This window comes from Anguilla rostrata, chromosome 6 (genome assembly GCF_018555375.3).
Source record: "Anguilla rostrata isolate EN2019 chromosome 6, ASM1855537v3, whole genome shotgun sequence".
Taxonomy (NCBI): domain Eukaryota; kingdom Metazoa; phylum Chordata; class Actinopteri; order Anguilliformes; family Anguillidae; genus Anguilla; species Anguilla rostrata.
The window spans coordinates 25759197-25778849 of NC_057938.1; the positions used below are offsets into that span (position 1 = coordinate 25759197).

Here is a 19653-nt window from a genome sequence, read left to right on the forward strand (position 1 = left end):
GGTACATCAGGTACTACAGCATATCCAGTCTGCAGGACTGATAATCACCCCACAGACGTGTGCCTTAGCCAAGGGGGAGGTTCAGTAGCCTACCTGGGGTTTGTCATTGGTAATGGGGTCATCCATCTTCAGCTGGAGAAGGTAGAGGCGATCTGGTCTGCAGTCTGCCAACCACCAAGAATAAGGTGAGAGAGTTCCTGGGCCTGGTGGGCTGGTACAGGAAGTGTATCTCTAACTACTCTACTCAAGCTGCTGTCTTAACAGACCTCACCAGGAACACCGCCCTGGGCAGAGTGGTCTGGACAGAGGACTGTGATCATGCCTTCCAGGGCTTGAAGGAGATGCTGCCCGCTGACACGATGCTCCAGAACACAACCCCTGTCTATTTGTTTTGTTACTTCAGTTGTGTCTATTGATTTTAGTAGAGTTTAGTTGTTTATTTGTTTTGATAATGTTTCACTACCTGCACTGTAAATAGCCCTCACATTTGCCTGCATGTCTGGGGAGAAAATAAGCCAGCTCGGCACTTCAGTCATTTGCCTGGCTCCATTTCTGTAAGTTTGCCTGGTTGCTATGGGCATCCTGACACAGGGTCCCTACCTCTCTGCAGACATGCCAACATAACTTTGAAAGGCTGTGGTCCATCTTTTGAGTCTAGATGGGGATGTGTATGCCCTATGCAATTTCTTTATGCAATTCATTCACAGAGAAAATGTATCCTCTGGAAAACTCTTCCTCAGACACATATATAGTAGTATATACTCATACACATACTCTTCATACACTTACATTTTTCTGAACTTGTTATTCAGTTTAGCTGTGCAGAATGTATTGCTTTGTATGACATGTTCTATACAAATAATGTTCTGGGTAGATGCTGGGTAGAATTTCAATTACAACATTCAAGTCAGGTGCTACATGCCTGTAGATACTGTTGATAATCTTGAGCTTAGAATGTACCACAACATCCCCTGGTGATTTTCTAGCAATCTAGAGAGGGTCAGGAAACAAAAACCAAATTTCAGGTTAGGTTTGCTGTAAATTTTCCCAATTTTCTTTAAAAGTCATCCTTGCTATGCACACATTTGTATCATGTAGGTTTAAAGGTCCTATAAACCTCCTTGCTCACTAGACTAGATTTTATTCCACTTCAGTGTAAAAATAGAGAAAAGTTTTGAGTATCTGACTAAACATGCAAACAAGAACATATAGTAAACCCATTGAACAAGGAAACCAATTTTAAATTAGGATTTCAGGTTTATTCCAACTTTTAGACCCATAACAACCATAATATTTGTGAAATGTTTGCATTTGCCAAAGCCTCAAATGAAAATAAAATAGATCAGGCTTATCGCTAACACCCATCTGCTCTCCATCACAAAACTTTTTTTTTTAAATTAAAGTTTCAACCTGAATCTTTGCATTTTACAGCGAATGTAAGAACACGGAAGCATACAAATATAATAGATTTATACAAGAAGAAAAAAGTGATAAACCAAATAAATAGAACACAGAGGTAGTGACAAAAGGGAACTTCAAAGGGGTTCTGATGAATATTTTTCCAAAGTCATCTAACAGTAAATTATTCTTTTTATTGTAAATCAGTACAAGTGACTTAATGAGTTGTCTAACTTCCATTAAAAAGAAGAAGCATATAGGTCCAGATTTCGTGAATTTACGTATATAAAATTTTCCATTCAAAATGAGAACATTTTTTAACATTTCAGCAACCTTTTCATCATTTTTGTAGTAGCAAATTATACCTTTTAATGTTAACATACACAAAGAATTGACTATAAAAATAAACCATATCACAGGACATTACTTTACACTCATGAAATGTGTTCAATTGTTTCCTCTGCAATGTCACAAAAGCATGCACGTACATCTTCAATATCTTAGTATTTAGCTAAAGTGTGATTACATATGTAGATAGTGTGTAGAATTTTAAAATGGATTCTTTTACTTTGTTCAAGGTACAAAGTTTGTATGGGAATAACCAAGTTTTGTGGCAGTTGATTTCATCAAGCATGCATTCCAAAAGAATTGGCCCTGAGGTATACACTTCTTTTTAGCTTAGAAAGATTGACTGATTATATTATTTTAATACTGTATTTTTTTCTTGGACAGGAGGTTTTATGGAAAGGATCAGTTGATCAATAATCAATTGTAAGCTTGCTTTGCTAACACAATCATATTCTTTGAAAGGTATAGAGAAGTTATGTAATTCCATAAAAAGATTATACATATGTTACCTTCATTATCAACTAGTTGGCTATATCAAGTATAAACAAAATAGCTCGACCAAATCCCACCCCGACCCACATTCTGTGTGGACAGAGACAGAAGCAGAGTTTGCTCATGGGGGTAATTTTGCAGGGGAGTAATTAGGCTACATTTTAGTCTACCCTATTTTGCATTCATCTTTTAATCCAGTTAATTAAAAAAGTGTCATTAATATTTTAAGTCCGAAACTTCAAGGCCCCCTTCTGATCGGCGATTGGAAAATAGTTTTCTTCAGTTTGTGTTCTTTATTTTTCCAAATAAAATCAAAAAACACGAAACCAATCATATCGCGCGTTCCCATAGACAACGATGCGTGACTAATTACGTAGCTACACGCTCATTTTGACAGCATCCACCGTGTGAAAGAGGATTAGTAAACAGCAGAAGGCTAACGGGTCATTTGGTCTTGGTTGGATGAAATTTGTTTTCTGCTTCTTGTAATTTCTCAAAATGCCATTATTTATAAACCGAGACCAAATTTTTGCTCACCAGGTACATTTACTTGAACACAAACTTCGGGTAAGTTACCAACTAGGTAGACTATCTAACTTTATTGGCTTAGCAAGCCAATATTGTCAACCTAGGCTAAGAGAGCTGCTGGCTAGCTGGCTAATTAGAAATTACATGACGGGGGAGGAAATGTCTTTGCTGTAGAAATAGGTTTGTATGGGGAACTGAATCGAAAAACTCGGAGCGAGTGAATTCACTCATTTTAGTAATGTTTTGTTGTCAGTAGCCGATGTCGACCACTCGGTATTGTCCTGTCCAGGATGTTCTTGAGTTTGTTTTCGTCTAATTTCAGAGTAAAGAGGAACGTATTTTGGAGCTGGAGACTGAAAATGCTCTCCTCCACCTGAGACTTGCGGAGGTGAGAAGCTTAATTTTACCTCAGTAACCTGTATTTAAATATGCTGATATAAATGATCAGAACAGTCATTAGATCTCAGTGCAACCAGAGAACGTTGAAGAATTTGGTTTGACAGATGGCCTGACTGTCTGGGAAGATAATGTACTTATTTTCTGGGATCTGAACAGATGTCTGCCAGTTTCACCTGATTTAGCTTAACTACTTTCTGAATTAGGTCAAATGTAATTGGAGATGAGGAGTAAATTTTAAAGAATGCAACAACAAAAAAAGACAAAGTAATTTTTATAATAACTGTTAATTATTAATTCCATAGATGGAATATTGTGCATAAATTGTTTAGTAGCCTAGATTGTAGACTCTTATAAATTAGTCGATTTGCAATTGTGCTGATATACATTAGCATGTGTATTTTCCAAATGCTTTGCCAGTGCTTGTTTTAGCTCCCTCTCTTCACCTCCATAGTGTCTGGGCAAACTTCGCAGAGATAATGAAGACATTCTTCAAGCCCAGAAGCACCACCAGCACCAGAAACATGTGCAGGAAAGCACACAAACTGCTCTAGCTAAGCTTCTCTCTGAAGTCCAGGTGGGAGACAGAACAATTACATTGTGCTGCACAAGTGTTCATGTATTTCCGCAATACAGCAAGTACAAATCTGCCGTACGGATTTGGCCATCCAACCATTTCCTGCGTAATAAATGGAGAGCGGGATGCCTCAAGACGAAGTTTCTTGCACTGTGCCTTTTACATGCTCTCACATAAACATGGAGTGCTACATTTAATAAGGACTGTTTAATTTAATATGTGGCTTTGCCCTTTTGCAGGTGCTGAAGCAGGATCTACGTGATGTGTCTGCCGTGTATGTGAGCTGTGCCACTGAGCTGGAGGAGCACAGCAGGGAGCTCCAGATGAGAGTTGGCACTGCCAGCTGTGCCCCTCAGGGAGACGCGGGCGAAATACAGGGTGAGTGTCTCTTTCTCAATTTGTCCTACACAGGAAAAACACCTGTGCGAGTTTGTGTCCTGTTGAAGTCCTGAAAAGATGAACTCTTTGTGAACTCATGCTTGTGTTAATGCTTGTTGTGTGGCTACATCATCTTTTTTTCCGTTTTGAACTGTTACTGGCGAATTTAAAGAAATCTGTATGTTCTGTCACTGCATGTCATTAGCATGTGCTCATGTTTTCCTGTAGAGGAACCTGCCACTGTATGAAGTCAGCTGCCCTCCTGCAGAGCAATCGGTCACTCTGCATGCATTAATGCTGCGTTCACATAAATCACAGTAGACGGCAAACCGGTTGTCATTTTACTGGACGAGGGCACAATGGTAAGAATTGGTCAGGATGGCAAAGAATGCCATCGATTGCAACGACAGATGGCACTTGCTATTGAAGTTGAAAAAGATCTAACTTTTTACTGTTGTACTTAATGAAATTAACAAAAATGTCGGAAATGGTCTGTATTATAGGACAACCAGCAAGCCACATCACTATAGCAATGTATATTTTATTTGCTGCTGTGCTGTCCTGCCTTTTTTTCCCTGTTTGTCCCAAAAGTTCCGTTTTGCCATCTACCCTGATCCATGTGAATGCATCATTAGCTATTCTCCTATAGGGCAATTTGTCACTCTGTGGATTTAGCTGTTCTCCTGTCTGCCACCCTATTGTATTTCTTTCCTTGGCCCAGGCTTCAGGAGTTTACCAGAAAGCAAAGTGGAATGAACAGCTTCTAACAGCGTTTTGAATGGATTCTGGAGACCTGATTTGTTTAGTGGCTTTTGGCTTCACAGTTCACACGGGATCCTATTAACTTTAATTTACTGGGTCACTAAATTTTTGTTGGTTAACATTAGGCATCTAAAAGAGTTGGCACAGAATAACTGGGATTTGGTTAAAAGCACCCGATATAGTCCCAGTTTCTATACCTTCAGGAGCTCAAGTGTGCCAGTATCGCATGATGAAAATAATCGTAGGTTTCCTTAGCCTCGACATAGAAGCTGCAGCTCACAGTGGTTTTGGTGTGCTTTCTTGTAGGCAAATACTAGCCTGCCTGTTCCAGGGATAATCCCCCCTGTCCTCAGAAAGCTAGCGTCAGTGAGTACAGCAAGGTCAAATATCCTCTGCGTCACCTGAACGCCATGGTTACGAGCTTCCCACAGAGCTGACCACTCTTATCTATCTCTGTGAGGTTAACTCCGCCTCTTTGGTGTCAGCGCCTGTCTGACAGAGGCCAAGCGGCTGCGTGCGTGGACTTCGTAACATGGCCGCTACTGCCACTCCTGACAACGATTTGATCATGTTGACAATTTGTTTCTTTGAGTTCCTTTTTTGTAACGATAATGGTTTCCAATGAGATTACTTGACTGACAAGGCTAATTGTTTGAGTGAATGTCATTGAGTTCCAGTGCTCTTATATGAATTGGTAATGGCAGTCTTGTTGGAAATGTGGATGAAAGATGTCACTGAATTTCCTCACAACCATGACCAGTTGTTTAAAAAATCTTTAAAAATGGTAAAATTGTTGTGTGCACACCTGACAGTCAAGTACACCCAGGTGCAACAAATATTTTAAAAATTAAACAGAAGAAACTTTGGCACACTAGTCCCTCTTCAGTTACTCAATAATAGCATATTTTATAAGACAGCATAGCCTGATTATTTTTTAGTTGCTATTGGATTAATACTGGTATTAAATGTCTTAATGTCTTATTAAAGGAATCTTGGCACACTGTATGGCAACGCCATCTTTTCTAGGCATCCACTCTATTTTTTGTCTGCTAGAAAGTGGCGTGTGAAAAAGAATCATTTTTGGTTTCAGCCTTGCAGGCTCAAGTGGATGCTCTGCAGCACTCCCTACAGGAAGAGAAGGAGAGGTGCAAGGCAGAGAGGTTGAGGAGGAAGCTTCTCCACAATGCTCTGGTTGTGAGTGCCTCTTTCTCTGATTTCACTCAATAATGCTCTGGTGAGAAGTGTGTGTCAAATACATCTATCCGTTTGCCAATATTACTGGCTGATACTTTGATAGATCAAATGCACTTATACCCACCTCATACCTTGTACTAGGGATGTGACGGTATACCGGAATGACGGTATACTGTAAAATTCAAATATGAAATAGTACTATCATAAACGTAACGTAATACCGTAATAGTAAATCACGTGACAAAAGCTATTTTCATGTGTGGAATTTTTTTTCAACCATTACCCTAATAAAATATCTAAATAACCCATATTAAATAATATAATACTTGACCTGGGGTGTCTGCTAGTGTCATTTAACCTTATGGATCTGAATGGCACCTTTTGGCTTCATAATTCACTACAATTCATCATCAACGAAGATCTCCGTAATTTCCGAAGCTGACTCATTTTTCTTTATTTTATCAATATGGGGAGGGTCTGAACTTTGAGTGGCATGTATCTTTAGCCATTCAGGTGCAATCTATGGTGCTTTAACTATGTCAACAAATCACGCCCGCATTTGGGGAGCGTCGGAGGCAATGGAGGACTGTGCCACAGTTCATGCTAAACTTTGTTAGTTTGAGAGGGTGAATAAGTACTTTTCTTTGGCATGGATCCGTTTGAAGACAGTATCGGGTGAGTTTGTTTAGTCTTTGAATCCGTCATTATGCTGAGAAATTGCTAAACCATTTTTATTGATAGGATTTTCGTTTCTCTGCAAACGTGCAAAAACACGCTGGTATAATAAAACAATGACGGTAAATATATATATAATCCGCATCGTTCTGTTGCTACCATAATGTAACAAACCTTTTTGTGTCTACAGCTGCAGTTTCTTGCTGAAATTACTAATATTGAATATAAACAAAAGATGCAATTTATGCTGTAGTCTGCCAGTGTCTAAATAAAAAATACGGTACTCTGCACACAGCACGCAGGTAGCAGGGATAGCGAGTTGATATTTCGTTTTCTTTCAATGTCGTATTTATTATTTGAAATATGTATTATTATTCTATCTGTCTCTGAGGCGCTCTGAAATGTGCATTCTCTGCATTCTCTGCTCTCCCGTAACTCCCAACAGCAGTGAAAATAATATAGTAATAATAAAGTAATATTTTTGTTTTCTTTGTAGTTTACTGTTGTACAAAAACAAAAAATTATACCATAAATAAAAATAAAATTTTATTTATAGTATATAGTTCTTGGGAATTAGTTGTATATATTGTATTTCAATTGAGCTTTTGGAATAAAAACATATTTCTATCAACATTTTTAGGTCTAGTGTCCTTTCTGGTGCAATTCTCAGGCACCAGGCTCTTCATGTACATAACGCCACATTGCAAAGCAATGGCAAGTTCAATTGACATGATATTTGGTGTGGGTACTACATACACCCTGGACTGACATTGCAGGATGTTTTTATTGTGGTGAGACATGTACTTTTGGAAATACATTACATTTTTTTTTCATAAAACGCAAATGAATTTTTTTGCTTTGAACTGCTATTTTTGATTATCTAACTCATAGAAGTAGAATTTTTTGGTAGATTTGGGTTGCCAAGCAACTTATAGTAAAACTGGCATGTAATAGTCTACTTGGGGCTTCTTCTTAATTACCATGTAAAAAACAAAAAAAACGAAGGTAGTGAAAAACGGCCAAAAACCATTTAGAGTCCTAGGGGTTAATGCCACCACCTCTTTGGCAGTGTTTCAGACTGTAGTCGGGAACAGCAGGGTAACGTTGGTGCTAATTTAGCCAACTTGGTAACTTTCTGTTCATTAATCATGCAGAATTAAGTGGAAATCGAACGGCGGGGATCCAATCAAGCAGTAGTATTTATTTGGGGCAATATATATTCCACAGCAACTTTGCAATTGATCAAAACAACAATCTGCAGAGCCATAAATAAACATATAGAGATGTAAACTGTGTGATTTTTTTTTTTAGCTTAAAACCTGATACCATGATATACCGAAAATCGTGATATTGAGTAGTACAATTATCATACCGTGAAATTTTCATACCGTCACATCCCTACCTTGTACCCACCAGTTATTTAGTTTCAGTGGCAGCTGGTGGATGTGGAAACAGGGGAGGGCATTGAACCTTTATTTGTACTGGTGAATCACATTGCAACACTGGGTCTCTTTTTCAATGGAACCCTGATTACAAAAGAGAAAAAAAACAGACAACAGACAAAGCTAAAGTAACAAGAGATAAAATGTCTATATAAAAATGAACAAAATTATAAATACATAAATAATAACAAAAACAAGAATAATAATAATAATAATAATAATAATAATAATAAAATAAAAACAATCTTACAGTTCAATTCAGTCAGAACATTCACATTCAGAGCTGTCCAGTTTCTTGATCAGGGTCCTGATTTGGCCCATGGTAATCAAAGTTCAGCTTTAATGCACACTGTAGCTCATTCCAGGCGTGAGGAGCACTGTATCTAAATGCAATTTCACCCAGTTCTGAGTCCACCTGCGACACATGGAGAATCAGCCAGTCCTGAGAACGAGTCTGATAGGCTCCAGCTCTCCAGTCAATAAGAGATTAAATATAAGGAGGTAGCTTTTGGAGAAGTGCTTTATATGAAAACAAGAACCAATGTTGATCTCTTCCCTGAGACAGAGAGGGCCAGCTCACCTTACAGCACGCAAGGATGAGTACAGTCCCCAGTGATGTAAATGCTGACAGACTCACAAAAAGAGAAGCACAATGTTGCCCATTATCTAGAGAGGTCACTATGTCATTTAACGCAAGAGTTGTAGCAGAAATTGTACTATGATTAGCTCTGAATCCTGGCTGGTGATTGCTCAGAATGGAGTACCTAGCGAGAAAGGCTTTAAGCTGCTTGTTCACAAGGGATTCTAGAACTTTAGCCAAGCAGTACAGTTTAGAAATAGAGCAATAATTATTAAGGTCACTAGGATCACCACCCTTATGGAGTGATTCGTTTAGATTAGATTATATTAGATTAGATTAGATTAGATTAGATTACAGTGGTAGCACATGCGCAGCTTTCCATACTTTAGGGATGACATCTGAGAGAATTGTGAGATTAAAAATATGAGTCAGGGGCTCTGCAATCAGAGGAGGAGAAAGCCTAATAAAAATGGGTCAACATTATTTCTGGATTCTCTCTACAGGAATATTTTTGTTCAATAATTGTGCGTGAGTGCTATTTTGCGAAAAGACGGGGGTCCAGGGGGGGGGGCATGTGAAAATCACCCCTAAAATAACCTCTAAAAGTTGATAAGCTAATTGTTCCGCTATTAAATCTTCAATCTTAATTTCATTACAAAATTCCAAGATGACTGACGTACATAATTACAAAATTGACTATACGTGCATAATAATGAGTTAAACTGTAGATTCAAGAAATGCAAATGTTTCATTAGGTATTCAGAAGACATTGTAAAGATACTAAGATCTTAATCTAAATATATAAAAATAAAAAATCTCTAAAATTGGGACACAAAAAAATAACAAAAAACTCAAGAACACAAAATTTATTTGCTAATGGCCTATAAAACTACATTTGAATGGCATGTCTTCCTGTTGCTTCAGGTGGTGATCGAATGGTCTCCCATTCTCAATGGGTGCGTCCCATTACTTTTCACTGCTCACTTCCTTTCCTCCACTCCCCCACTACCACTTGTCTCTTACCCAGAAGTATGTGGAGGAAAGGAGGGGAGGAGGTGAGTGGAGGAAAGGAGAGAACAAGGAGGCTTGAAGAAAATGGGGACAGCTTATCTGGTTCTCCGTCATCAAAGTCGATGTCATCTATGATTAAATAGACCTATCGTAAGCGTTATGTTTTGCTAAACCCACAAACAGTCCCATACCCAATCAATAGGTTTCAAGTACAAGTTGTTGCATGTACAGTAGCCTGTACAAACATGAACCTGGCATTGCGGTTAGCGTTGAGACACTGGTTCATATGTAATCAGCAACATTAGATCTCAGCACACACAAACATAACCGTTTACTGTAATTCCAGAATCCTGATTTCTGCCCAATGTCTGAACATGCAGAGCTCTAATTGACCTCATAGTTATACAGTGACAGCCTACATTCTATTGCCATTTCATTGCATTTAATTCAGAAACATGTCTGCAGGTTAGTGAAACTAATCTGTCGCTTCATATTATCTGAGTTATTGTTTCCTAATATTCAGTATTCGCATTTAAAAACAATTATTTCCCATGGTAACATCTGTAATCAAATTATTTGTTGGCAATAAATACATCCTTTGGAAAGGATTCATTCACACATACTATTTGCATACTGATATAGTGGCATCTGGGGTAGTTATTTATATTTAGTCATGTTCAAAAGCAACATGCATACAAGCAAATAAAAAACCTGCTGCTCTATTTTAAATGGCTGAATTTGACTATTGGATTAGAGCCACAAAACTAACTGACATTTTGTTATCCATTGTAGACAATCTAATCTAGGATGCTGTCTGTAATAATAGCCTACTGAACCACATGCAAATTTGCCGTATTGGGAAAGTCAGGTTTTCTGCCATTTCCGCTTTCTAAAGTTTGGATTGTGTCAGATACTGTGGAATGGTCTTTCAAACTTTGTAGGCGTGAGCATGATGATGTCACATGTCAAATGTAAAAAGACTTGCATGGTAGGGTACATCCATGTATCCTTTGCCAGGAGGAGACAAGGACCTGAGTTTGAAGCTGCTTCGCTTGTCTCCTCATATTTTGGGACATTAGAGGGAGGGAGATTGGTTTCCGGGGCTTGAAGGAGACGAGGTGGTAGTGGAGGAAAGACGGATACATTTTTCGAGTATTGGGACACGTAATCTGTAAAGGATGAAAAAACAAAAGCCCTGACCAGTAAAGTGTTATTAGCTAGCTAACATAGTTAGCTTGCTAGTTAAAATTAGATGCTAGTCAATATTAGACGTTAGCTAGTGTCAAATACATTCTTTCGCTAACCTCTTCAAACAATAAATAACAAAAATAACTACATCTTCTTGCCCTACTACCTTCAATTAAAAAACTACAATTAAAAAAATCTACAATTGAAAAAATATATACATTTGCACAGCTATCTTATAGCAAGCTTCTCTCTCTGTTACATTTGAATGTATTCTTATTGAGGCTTGGGGAGGATGAGAGGCCACTGTCCTCCCTGCTACATTGCACTAGAAGCCGAAGTTGAGATTTTAACATTGGCAATAGGGATGTTGTGTACCCTAGATGCTTAGAAATGGATATGAAACGGATATGATTTGTTGACATTGCTATTTTTTCCAATTGGTCTGTGACGCTGTGAGCTTTCATTCATCTGTGAGGCTGGGAATTTTTTGCAGTCTGTGAGTTTTCTTTAGTCTACAAGCTTTTTTTGGTCTACAAGCCTTCTTTGATCGATGAGCTTTCTTTGGTCTGTGCGTTTTCATTGGACTGTAAGCTTTGGTCTGTGAGCTGTCTATCTTTCCTTCATCTCCTTCTCACCAGGAGCTGAGGGGGAACATCAGAGTTCACTGTCGGGTGCGTCCAGTTCTGCCCTTTGACAGTGCACCAGGACAGTCAGCCTCAGGGACTGGGTAAATACAGCAGATATCTGGCTTTCTGCACTCAGTAGATTTAACAGATGTGGGAAAGAGTACATTTCACATCTATTTTACATTGTACATTTATACCAGTAATTTTCAGTTAAATATGACTTTTGGTTACCATGATAACATGCTTTATTTTCTAATTTCATATCTGAATAAATGGTCCTTTCTATATTTGTTGAATGGTTAGAGAAGCTGTACTCACTCCTGTTGTTCTACCTAGTTCCACATTATCAGAGGAGGTTGTACACGCAGTCAATGATGTAAGTATGTACTGTATTACAATGGCACTGATTGAATACTTGTCTTTCATGTTTCCTGTGTTGATCACTGTGTGATTCTTATTACAATTCAGAACATTTCATTAGCTGTATGAAGAAATCTACTGCTATCCCAACATGCTTTTTAAAGAACCAGTTCTTATTAAATGCTTGTTTAATGTTGAATATAGGAGCAGCGTGATGAATTCATCTTTGCTTGGTTTTTGACTATTTCAGGACTCTGTTCTTGTGAACTGTTCCAAATCTGGGGCCTCAGCGATGAGCAAAATGTTCGAGTTTGAGAGGTACATTGATAGTGCTAATATTGATCCTTGGTTACAGGGACTACCGAAATATTTATACTTTTTTTTTTTACGAAAGGAAAGCAGTTGTATCCCTATTAATGTCAGTAACACTGTGTGACAATATAGTAGTATTTGGATCCAGCTCCATTGTAAAGTGGGAGGAACTTGTGTGTCACCATGGGGTATTTGATTTGCAGGGTACATGGTCCGGAGGACTCCCAAGAAAATGTTTCTGATGAAGTGAAGCCGCTGCTGACCTCTCTGCTGGATGGGTACGTCAAGAAAACCACCATCAGCTCTCAGCTTGCTAATGTTATTAACATAGAGTTTATACATGCAGTCACGTCATATAAATGACTGTATTTTTGATTGTAGCAATAAGGTGCATTACACAAGAGAGGGGAGGGTGGAACCTATGGAGTATGTCAAGGAGATGTAACAGGATCAACAAGTTCTAGTCCTGGAGAGCCACAGTGCCAGATGGTTTTTGTAATATTTCACAGCTTAAGGCTTAATTTCCGTCATTGATTGGCTACAGTGCAGTTGTACACACCTGGTTTCCTGGGTCAAATTTGCTACTGATTGAAAGGAAACCACAAAAACCTACAGACACTCTGACCCTCCAGGACCAGAGTTTGAGATCCCCGAACTAGGCAGGAGGTGGGAATCCACACTCAAATCGAGGACAGACAGGACAGCTGGCAATAAACAGGTCTCCAGTGGTCTGTCCTTACTTATTTTGTTTGCACAGGTACAATGTGTGTATTATGGCATATGGTCAGACGGGCAGTGGGAAGACACACACGATGATCGGATCTCAGACTGAGGACCTCATGGGACCTGAGGGAACCCCACTACAGGGTATCATCCCCAAATCAGCTGCAGAGCTCTTCAGGTATATGCTGACTGCATGCTCAGCTCCTTTCTCAGTTAATAAAGCTGACCGCATGCTCTGTACCTCTCTCAGCTGATACACCAGACTGCATGCTCTGCCTCACTTAACTGATACACCAGACTGCATGCTGTGCCTCTCTCAGCTGATACACCAGACTGCATGCTGTGCCTCTCTCAGTTGATACACCAGACTGCATGCTGTGCCTCTCTCAGCTGATACACCAGACTGCATGCTGTGCCTCTCTCAGCTGATACACCAGACTGCATGCTGTGCCTCTCTCAGTTGATACACCAGACTGCATGCTGTGCCTCTCTCAGCTGATACACCAGACTGCATGCTGTGCCTCTCTCAGCTGATACACCAGACTGCATGCTGTGCCTCTCTCAGCTGATACACCAGACTGCATGCTGTGCCTCTCTCAGCTGATACACCAGACTGTATGCTGTGCCTCTCTCAGCTGATACACCAGACTGCATGCTGTGCCTCTCTCAGCTAATACACCAGACTGCATGCTGTGTCTCTCTCAGCTGATACACCAGACTGCATGCTGTGTCTCTCTCAGCTGATACATCAGACTGCATGCTGTGTCTCTCTCAGCTGATACATCAGACTGCATGCTGTGCCTCTCTCAGCTGATATACCAGACTGCATGCTGTGCCTCTCTCAGCTGATACATCAGACTGTATGCTGTGTCTCTCTTAGCTGATACACCAGACTGCATGCTGTGTCTCTCATGGCTGATACATCAGACTGCGCGCTGTGCTTCTCTCAACTGATACACCAGACCACACACCGTAGACTGTAGGAAGACATTGCTTACCTCTGGCCGATCCCGCACTAACTGTAGACAGACGGACATGCTCACTGTGCTCTGTGCCTTGACCTGTGTCCGGCAGGTTGATCTCAGAGAAGCCGGCTGAGAACCACACAGTGGAGGTGTCGGTGGTGGAGGTGTACAACAACGAGGTGTTCGACCTCCTGTCCAAAGACGGCGATGGCGGGGCCGCGGGGGTAAAGAGGGACGTGATCACCACCAGCACGGGCACCAGTGAGGTGCCTGCTCTCACCTACGAGTGAGTTCCCAACCCAGCCTGCTCTCCCATACTGGGTTTGGTTAGGTTGATTGCTCTGTGTGTGAGTGTGTGCGTGTGTGCGCGCGCGCGTGCATGCTAGGTTGGTACAAATGTGACTGTGTGTGTGTGTGTGTGTGTGTGTGCGTGAGTATTGGTGTGGATGCAACTCTACTGTATATATCATGTACCTGTGTATGTGACTGCTGTATGAATTAAGCATATGTGGATGTGACTGCTGTATTGCTGTATGTGTTAAGCACATGTGGATGTGCCTGCTGTATGTGTTAAGCACATGTGGATGTGACTGCTGTATGTGTTAAGCACATGTGGATGTGACTGTCGTATGTGTTAGGTTGGTGTGCAGCTCAGCGGATGTGATGCAGGTGCTCAGCGCCGTGCTCAGGCTCAGAGCCCGCAGCCCTACCCTGGTCCACAGAGACTCCTCCCGCTCCCACCTCATCGTCACGCTCACCGTCACCTCCAAGAGCCCCAACGCCCTGGCGCTGGGTGAGACTGGCCTCCTTCTTTCAGCCATTACATGGGAGTGCATCACACCACCATGCGTTTCCTAAACCTGTGTGTATGCTGTGCACATCACACTGCACTGGAGCACCTTCTAAATGCCAATATGTAAATTTACATATAATTACATAATGTAATAAGACAATATTCTGATGAAAATGAAGATTTGGCTCTTTCGTGTGTAAGATATACCAGCACAAGTCTCCACAATGCTCATGTTTTATGTGTTTATGAACTAGATTTGACACCTGTTTGGGAAGTTACCTTCCTGGATTGAATAACTGCTACACTTTTTTATTAGACTGACAAATAGACTGTTTAATGAACTCGCTTGCTAGCTAGCTCACTTAAAACCTGTGTTTCGCTGGAGTGTTCATGTAAGTACATTATTAGGAATGTTTGGTGCTGATGCAAGTCCGGTAAGTTCCCCTGACGGTCTACAGTGTCATTACAGCATGTCGACACCATTCACTGACTTGCAAGTTTCCATCTTGTCTTTTGCTCCACCATCTTTGGTGGCGTGCAGCTCGTAGGCTGCAGAGTGCCCGGAAGGACGTCCAGCGTTCGCACCAGAAGGAGTGGTGGAGCCCCCGCTGCCGTAGGGCCGCCTCTGGCCGCCGCAGGCTGGACGAGCAGTCGGCAAGCCCCGCCTCCTCCCCCTGCCACTCCCCCTGCCACTCGCCGTACCCCTCCCCCAGGCCGAGCATCGCCCAGGCCCCCATCAGGACCAAGCTGCAACTGGTGGACCTGGCCGGCAGCGAATGCGTGGGTGAGTTTGGTGTTGAAGCCGAATTAAAACAAGTGAAATTGTAGGTTTACTTCTGTCTCCTGTGATATTCACACGAAATTATTCACAAGTGAGCAGTAAGTGCATTTCTGATCTAACAGTACAATGCACAATACACAAAGAATGGCTGTAAGGCTGAGATCTCAAACTCCAGTCCCGGAATGCCACAGTTTCTACAGGTTTCTGTGATTTCATTTTAATCAATAGTGAAGTCAGGCCTTGGAATGCAGGTGTGTGGACTCTTTAGTCAGTCAGTGACTTACATTAAGCCATTAAGTGCTGAAATGCACTAAAACTGCCAGCCACTCCAGCCCTGTGGGATTTGAGTTTGAAATCCCTGCTATAATGTGTAGGACCGCAGCGCATCTATAAGCAGGCTGTTCTGCTGTTTGTCACCGTTACTGAGCGTCTATCAGCAGGTTGTTGTGCTATATTTGTTTATTACATTACATTTGGGTGTTTGTGTGTGATTTTGAGTTCATGTAAAATGTAGTTTTTGCAGCATGTTTGTAGCATGGTGACGTGGGGGTTCGTGTTGCAGGTATGTCGGGGGTGACTGGAGCTGCCCTGTGGGAGACGTCCTGCATCAATCGCAGCCTCTCGGCCCTGTCGGACGTTTTGGGCGCGCTGGCCGAGCAGCGTCCTCACGTGCCCTACAGGAACAGCAAGCTGACGCACCTGCTGCAGGACTCTATCGGTAAAGCTCACCGCAGGCCCCTGCCATGAGCATTCTCCAAGAGAGGGTGCGGAGAACGAAGAGTACATGCATCCACAATTTTAAATGACGGTGATGAAATAGCCTAATTACTCTCCTAAATAGCCTAATTGAGGAGAACTAGCTATATCTGGTATTTAGTAGTAGTTCCCAACCTCAGTCCTGGGGACCCGCTGTGTAATTGGCTACATTTATTGACAAGCTCTTGAGTGACAGCTGAACACTGTTCATTGGTTTACACAGCTGGTCAGCTGTAGCATTATTGGCTGAAGCCTGCAGGACCAGGGTTGCCCGTCCTGGGTTACAGGAGCACCACTGTTCCCTCACCTCTCCTTTTTTTCCTCTCGCCACCATGCTCCAGGAGGAGATGCCAAGCTGCTGGTGATGCTGTGCGTCTCCCCCACGCAGAGGTTCCTGGCGGAGTCGCTGCAGTCCCTGGGCTTCGGGACCCGGGCCCGGCAGGTGCAGAGAGAGCCTGCGCGAAGGAAGAACGCAGCCCTCAAGATTAAACGAGTTTAAGTCCCAGTGGCCATTGCGCTGTGTGCATCCATGATGTATACTACGACCTTGTAGATGTTTCTTTTTTTCCCTCCCCTCTGAAACCACAAATAGCAGACAATAAACCATGCAGTTTAAAAGACATATGAAACCAAATGCAACAGACCCTTAGGCTACGTTCACACTGTGAAGAAGTAGAAGTAGGCCAAATCAGATTTTTTCCCTGTGTGACACAGATCTGTTTTTTCAGAACAGCTACTGTCAACGGTCCATGTTAAAGGTGCGCAGTGCTATTATAGTCTGCACAGTTAGGTGAACAGGTGTCTCGTGCCTTAGCTGTTTCATATAATGTATTTTAGCATGGCTGAAACACTGTATTGACCAATCAGCATCCAGGACCGGAACTATCTGTTTTATAATTATTAAATGGACTCATTTAATAATTAAATGAGTCCTCAACATCAACTTTAAAATTTACTCAGGAGCCATAAATTTGTTGACTTTCGTTTTGTTGCTTATTTCTGCAACATTTTTCGGCTAATGTGTGGGCAGGTCAGGTGTGACATCTTTTGTTATTGTCAGTTTGCGCATACGGGTCATTTCAGGGGAGCAATCAGTTCTCACTTGTATTGGATAGGTCACAGTAAAAAAATTAATGTGAACAGCTGAAAATATATAAAAATCGGATCTCGCAATAACTCGGCATGGAACACTAAGGCCTGCAGTGTGATCATAGCCTTAGATTTGCTGACAACATTACTGGGAGGACTAACCATTTTATATATGGCTGTCATCAGCTATTACTGCAAAAAACTGAAATGAATGCTAATTCAGTGCCCTCCATAATGTGTGGGACAACACTTTTTCTCGATTTGGCTCTGTACTCCACAATTTTAGATTTGTAATCAAATAATTCAAATTTGCTTAAAGTGCAGATTCTCAGCAAATACCTATGAAACCAAATGACTGACTAGTCTGGTCAGATTAAAAATATCCAAATGCAGTACATATGAGCTTGGCTCAGGTGTCCGTTATTTAAAATACCTGTATTTTCTTCCATTTAACTATGGCTGAATTTATATTGCCCCTCAGGAGTAGTATGTGGGTTATTGGCAGCAGCTTTGAGTAATTGAGATTTGCACCAACCTTTGCTTATGAACAGTACATTAGGAGAAAAATTTTATGGACTTACAGTTTTTCATTTAAGAATTGGCATTAACTTTTGCTTAAAAATACTTTCAGGTCTGGATGAACATAGCCAAAATTAGACTTAGAGATGCCATATAGCAGTTAGGCTCTCTATATACGTATATGCTGTACAAAAAACCCCACAATGCACTGCAGTTGTCAAGCCTTTAAGTCTTCTGATGCACTGTTTTCACTGAACAGTATACTATTTTCAGCTGTGCGTACTCACATCTTCCCTACATGCTGTCTTGAGCCCTTGAGCTGAACTGAGCCCTCTGTTGTGTAATAAATATTGAATGGCTTTAGTAATATGTGTATTGTTGAGGGGGTAGATACATTGTAGATCTTTGAAACATCACTATCTTGGACAAAAAAAAATGTTTTGAGTTTATTAATTTTCTTAGCATATGCCCTTTTGTGGAGTGATTTTTATTGCTTACATTTTTCATTCCATCCATAAGCTGCATTCCTTCTACCCAGGTCTGGAGAGGTTCAGACAAAGAACCTCACTCAAGGATGTAACAGCTGTGCCCTAGTCAGGATTTTATCCTACAACCGTTTGGTTACCTATGAGGATGTTGCTGGTTTAGGCTAAATACTGCACATTGTAAATAAAGCTAGTGAAATATCGCCAAATTAAAAGAACACTGTATAGGTTGTTTTCATATTTCTGTCTTTAATACAATAAACAAGTAGGCTTTTCAATGTGTGGCATAATGGCAAACTGTTCTTTCTTACCATTGTAACACACGCACACAGTGTACTGAACATGATTACAAATTGGCCGGGATTTCATTGCACCTAATCTGTACCTAATGTTCTGTAATTGCAAAAAGGTATGTATTTGTTTCTTGCATTCTTACAAATGACAAAGAATATATACAGAAATGTGCAAATTGACCATTAGTCAAAGTTTTATATTACAAGACAGGGTTACACGGTGCTTTTCTCACGGTGCGTAGGCCTATGAAGTAGTTCACGTTAGCTCAAGAAGTTGACGCCGAATTGAGTAACTGAATTAATTTGCTCATGATATCATTTTTTACACGCCTAACAAATAGAATGGGTAACTTGTTGATTAGCTTGCCTTTCAGCTAACTCCATATTTTTTCCCGCGTAATCCCCGGGTTCTGTTTAAATGTTGGCGTGGGTATTTATTAATGTATTCCTATTACGATTGTCCCATCACCACGCATTAAAAAATCAAGCACATCATTTTTTTTGCAAGAAGCGAGATATTTTCATATAATTATCTCATAATTACATAATGAAATGGCATCACATCTATGATAAACTCCTAACTTCTGAATCATTATTATGAGATACTAAGTCAATTATGAGAACGTTTCTCTTACCTATGAGCAGGTGCTCATATGAGATGCTAAATCATAATTATGAGAAACCATGCCACAAAACAGAAAGTAGCTTACTCTGGTTCCTCTTTTCTGTGGTTAATTAATCGAACGTTTAAAAATTAATGTTCAACGTTTGATTAATACACTTTTCGGCAAAAGATGTCTTTCGATCTTTCGTTATTCTTCCCAACTTTAACTTTTTGGTATGCGCCATTTTTGCGTGGGAAAAACGTGTCATTTATTAATCCTGAATTAGTGCTGAATTTATTTTTGAACAAATGGAGAAAACTGGCTTCCCTTCGCATTGACTTTACGAATCTGCGAGTCTTGTTGCTTATCTATGGTCG

At 40.7% G+C, this 19653-nt stretch overlaps 1 protein-coding gene across 2 annotated transcripts; it reads left to right on the forward strand.

Annotated features, from left to right (window-relative positions):
* Window positions 1-2546: 2546 nt before the first annotated feature.
* Window positions 2547-18656, forward strand: kif25 (kinesin family member 25). 2 transcript variants are annotated; one of them, XM_064339222.1, is made up of 15 exons: window positions 2547-2805; window positions 3089-3154; window positions 3617-3739; window positions 3979-4117; window positions 5970-6073; window positions 11608-11696; window positions 11899-11971; window positions 12206-12273; window positions 12471-12545; window positions 13025-13168; window positions 14065-14241; window positions 14594-14748; window positions 15290-15532; window positions 16092-16247; window positions 16627-18656. In XM_064339222.1, the coding sequence occupies exons 1-15, from the start codon at window positions 2737-2739 to the stop codon at window positions 16782-16784; spliced, it is 1839 nt and encodes a 612-aa protein (XP_064195292.1). In that variant the 5' UTR covers window positions 2547-2736; the 3' UTR covers window positions 16785-18656. The 2 variants fall into 2 exon arrangements, with proteins under 2 accessions (XP_064195292.1, XP_064195293.1); XM_064339223.1 differs by having other exon boundaries at window positions 2558-2805; window positions 11932-11971.
* The last annotated feature ends 997 nt before the right edge of the window (window positions 18657-19653 follow it).

Coding starts and splice junctions, on each gene's coding strand:
- kif25 (XM_064339222.1), top strand. CDS start 2,737: ATGCCATTATTTATAAACCGAGACCAAATTTTTGCTCACCAGGTACAT. Junction 4,118..5,969: donor AGACGCGGGCGAAATACAGG/GTGAGTGTCTCT, acceptor TTTTGGTTTCAG/CCTTGCAGGCTCAAGTGGAT. Junction 12,274..12,470: donor AAAATGTTCGAGTTTGAGAG/GTACATTGATAG, acceptor TTTGATTTGCAG/GGTACATGGTCCGGAGGACT.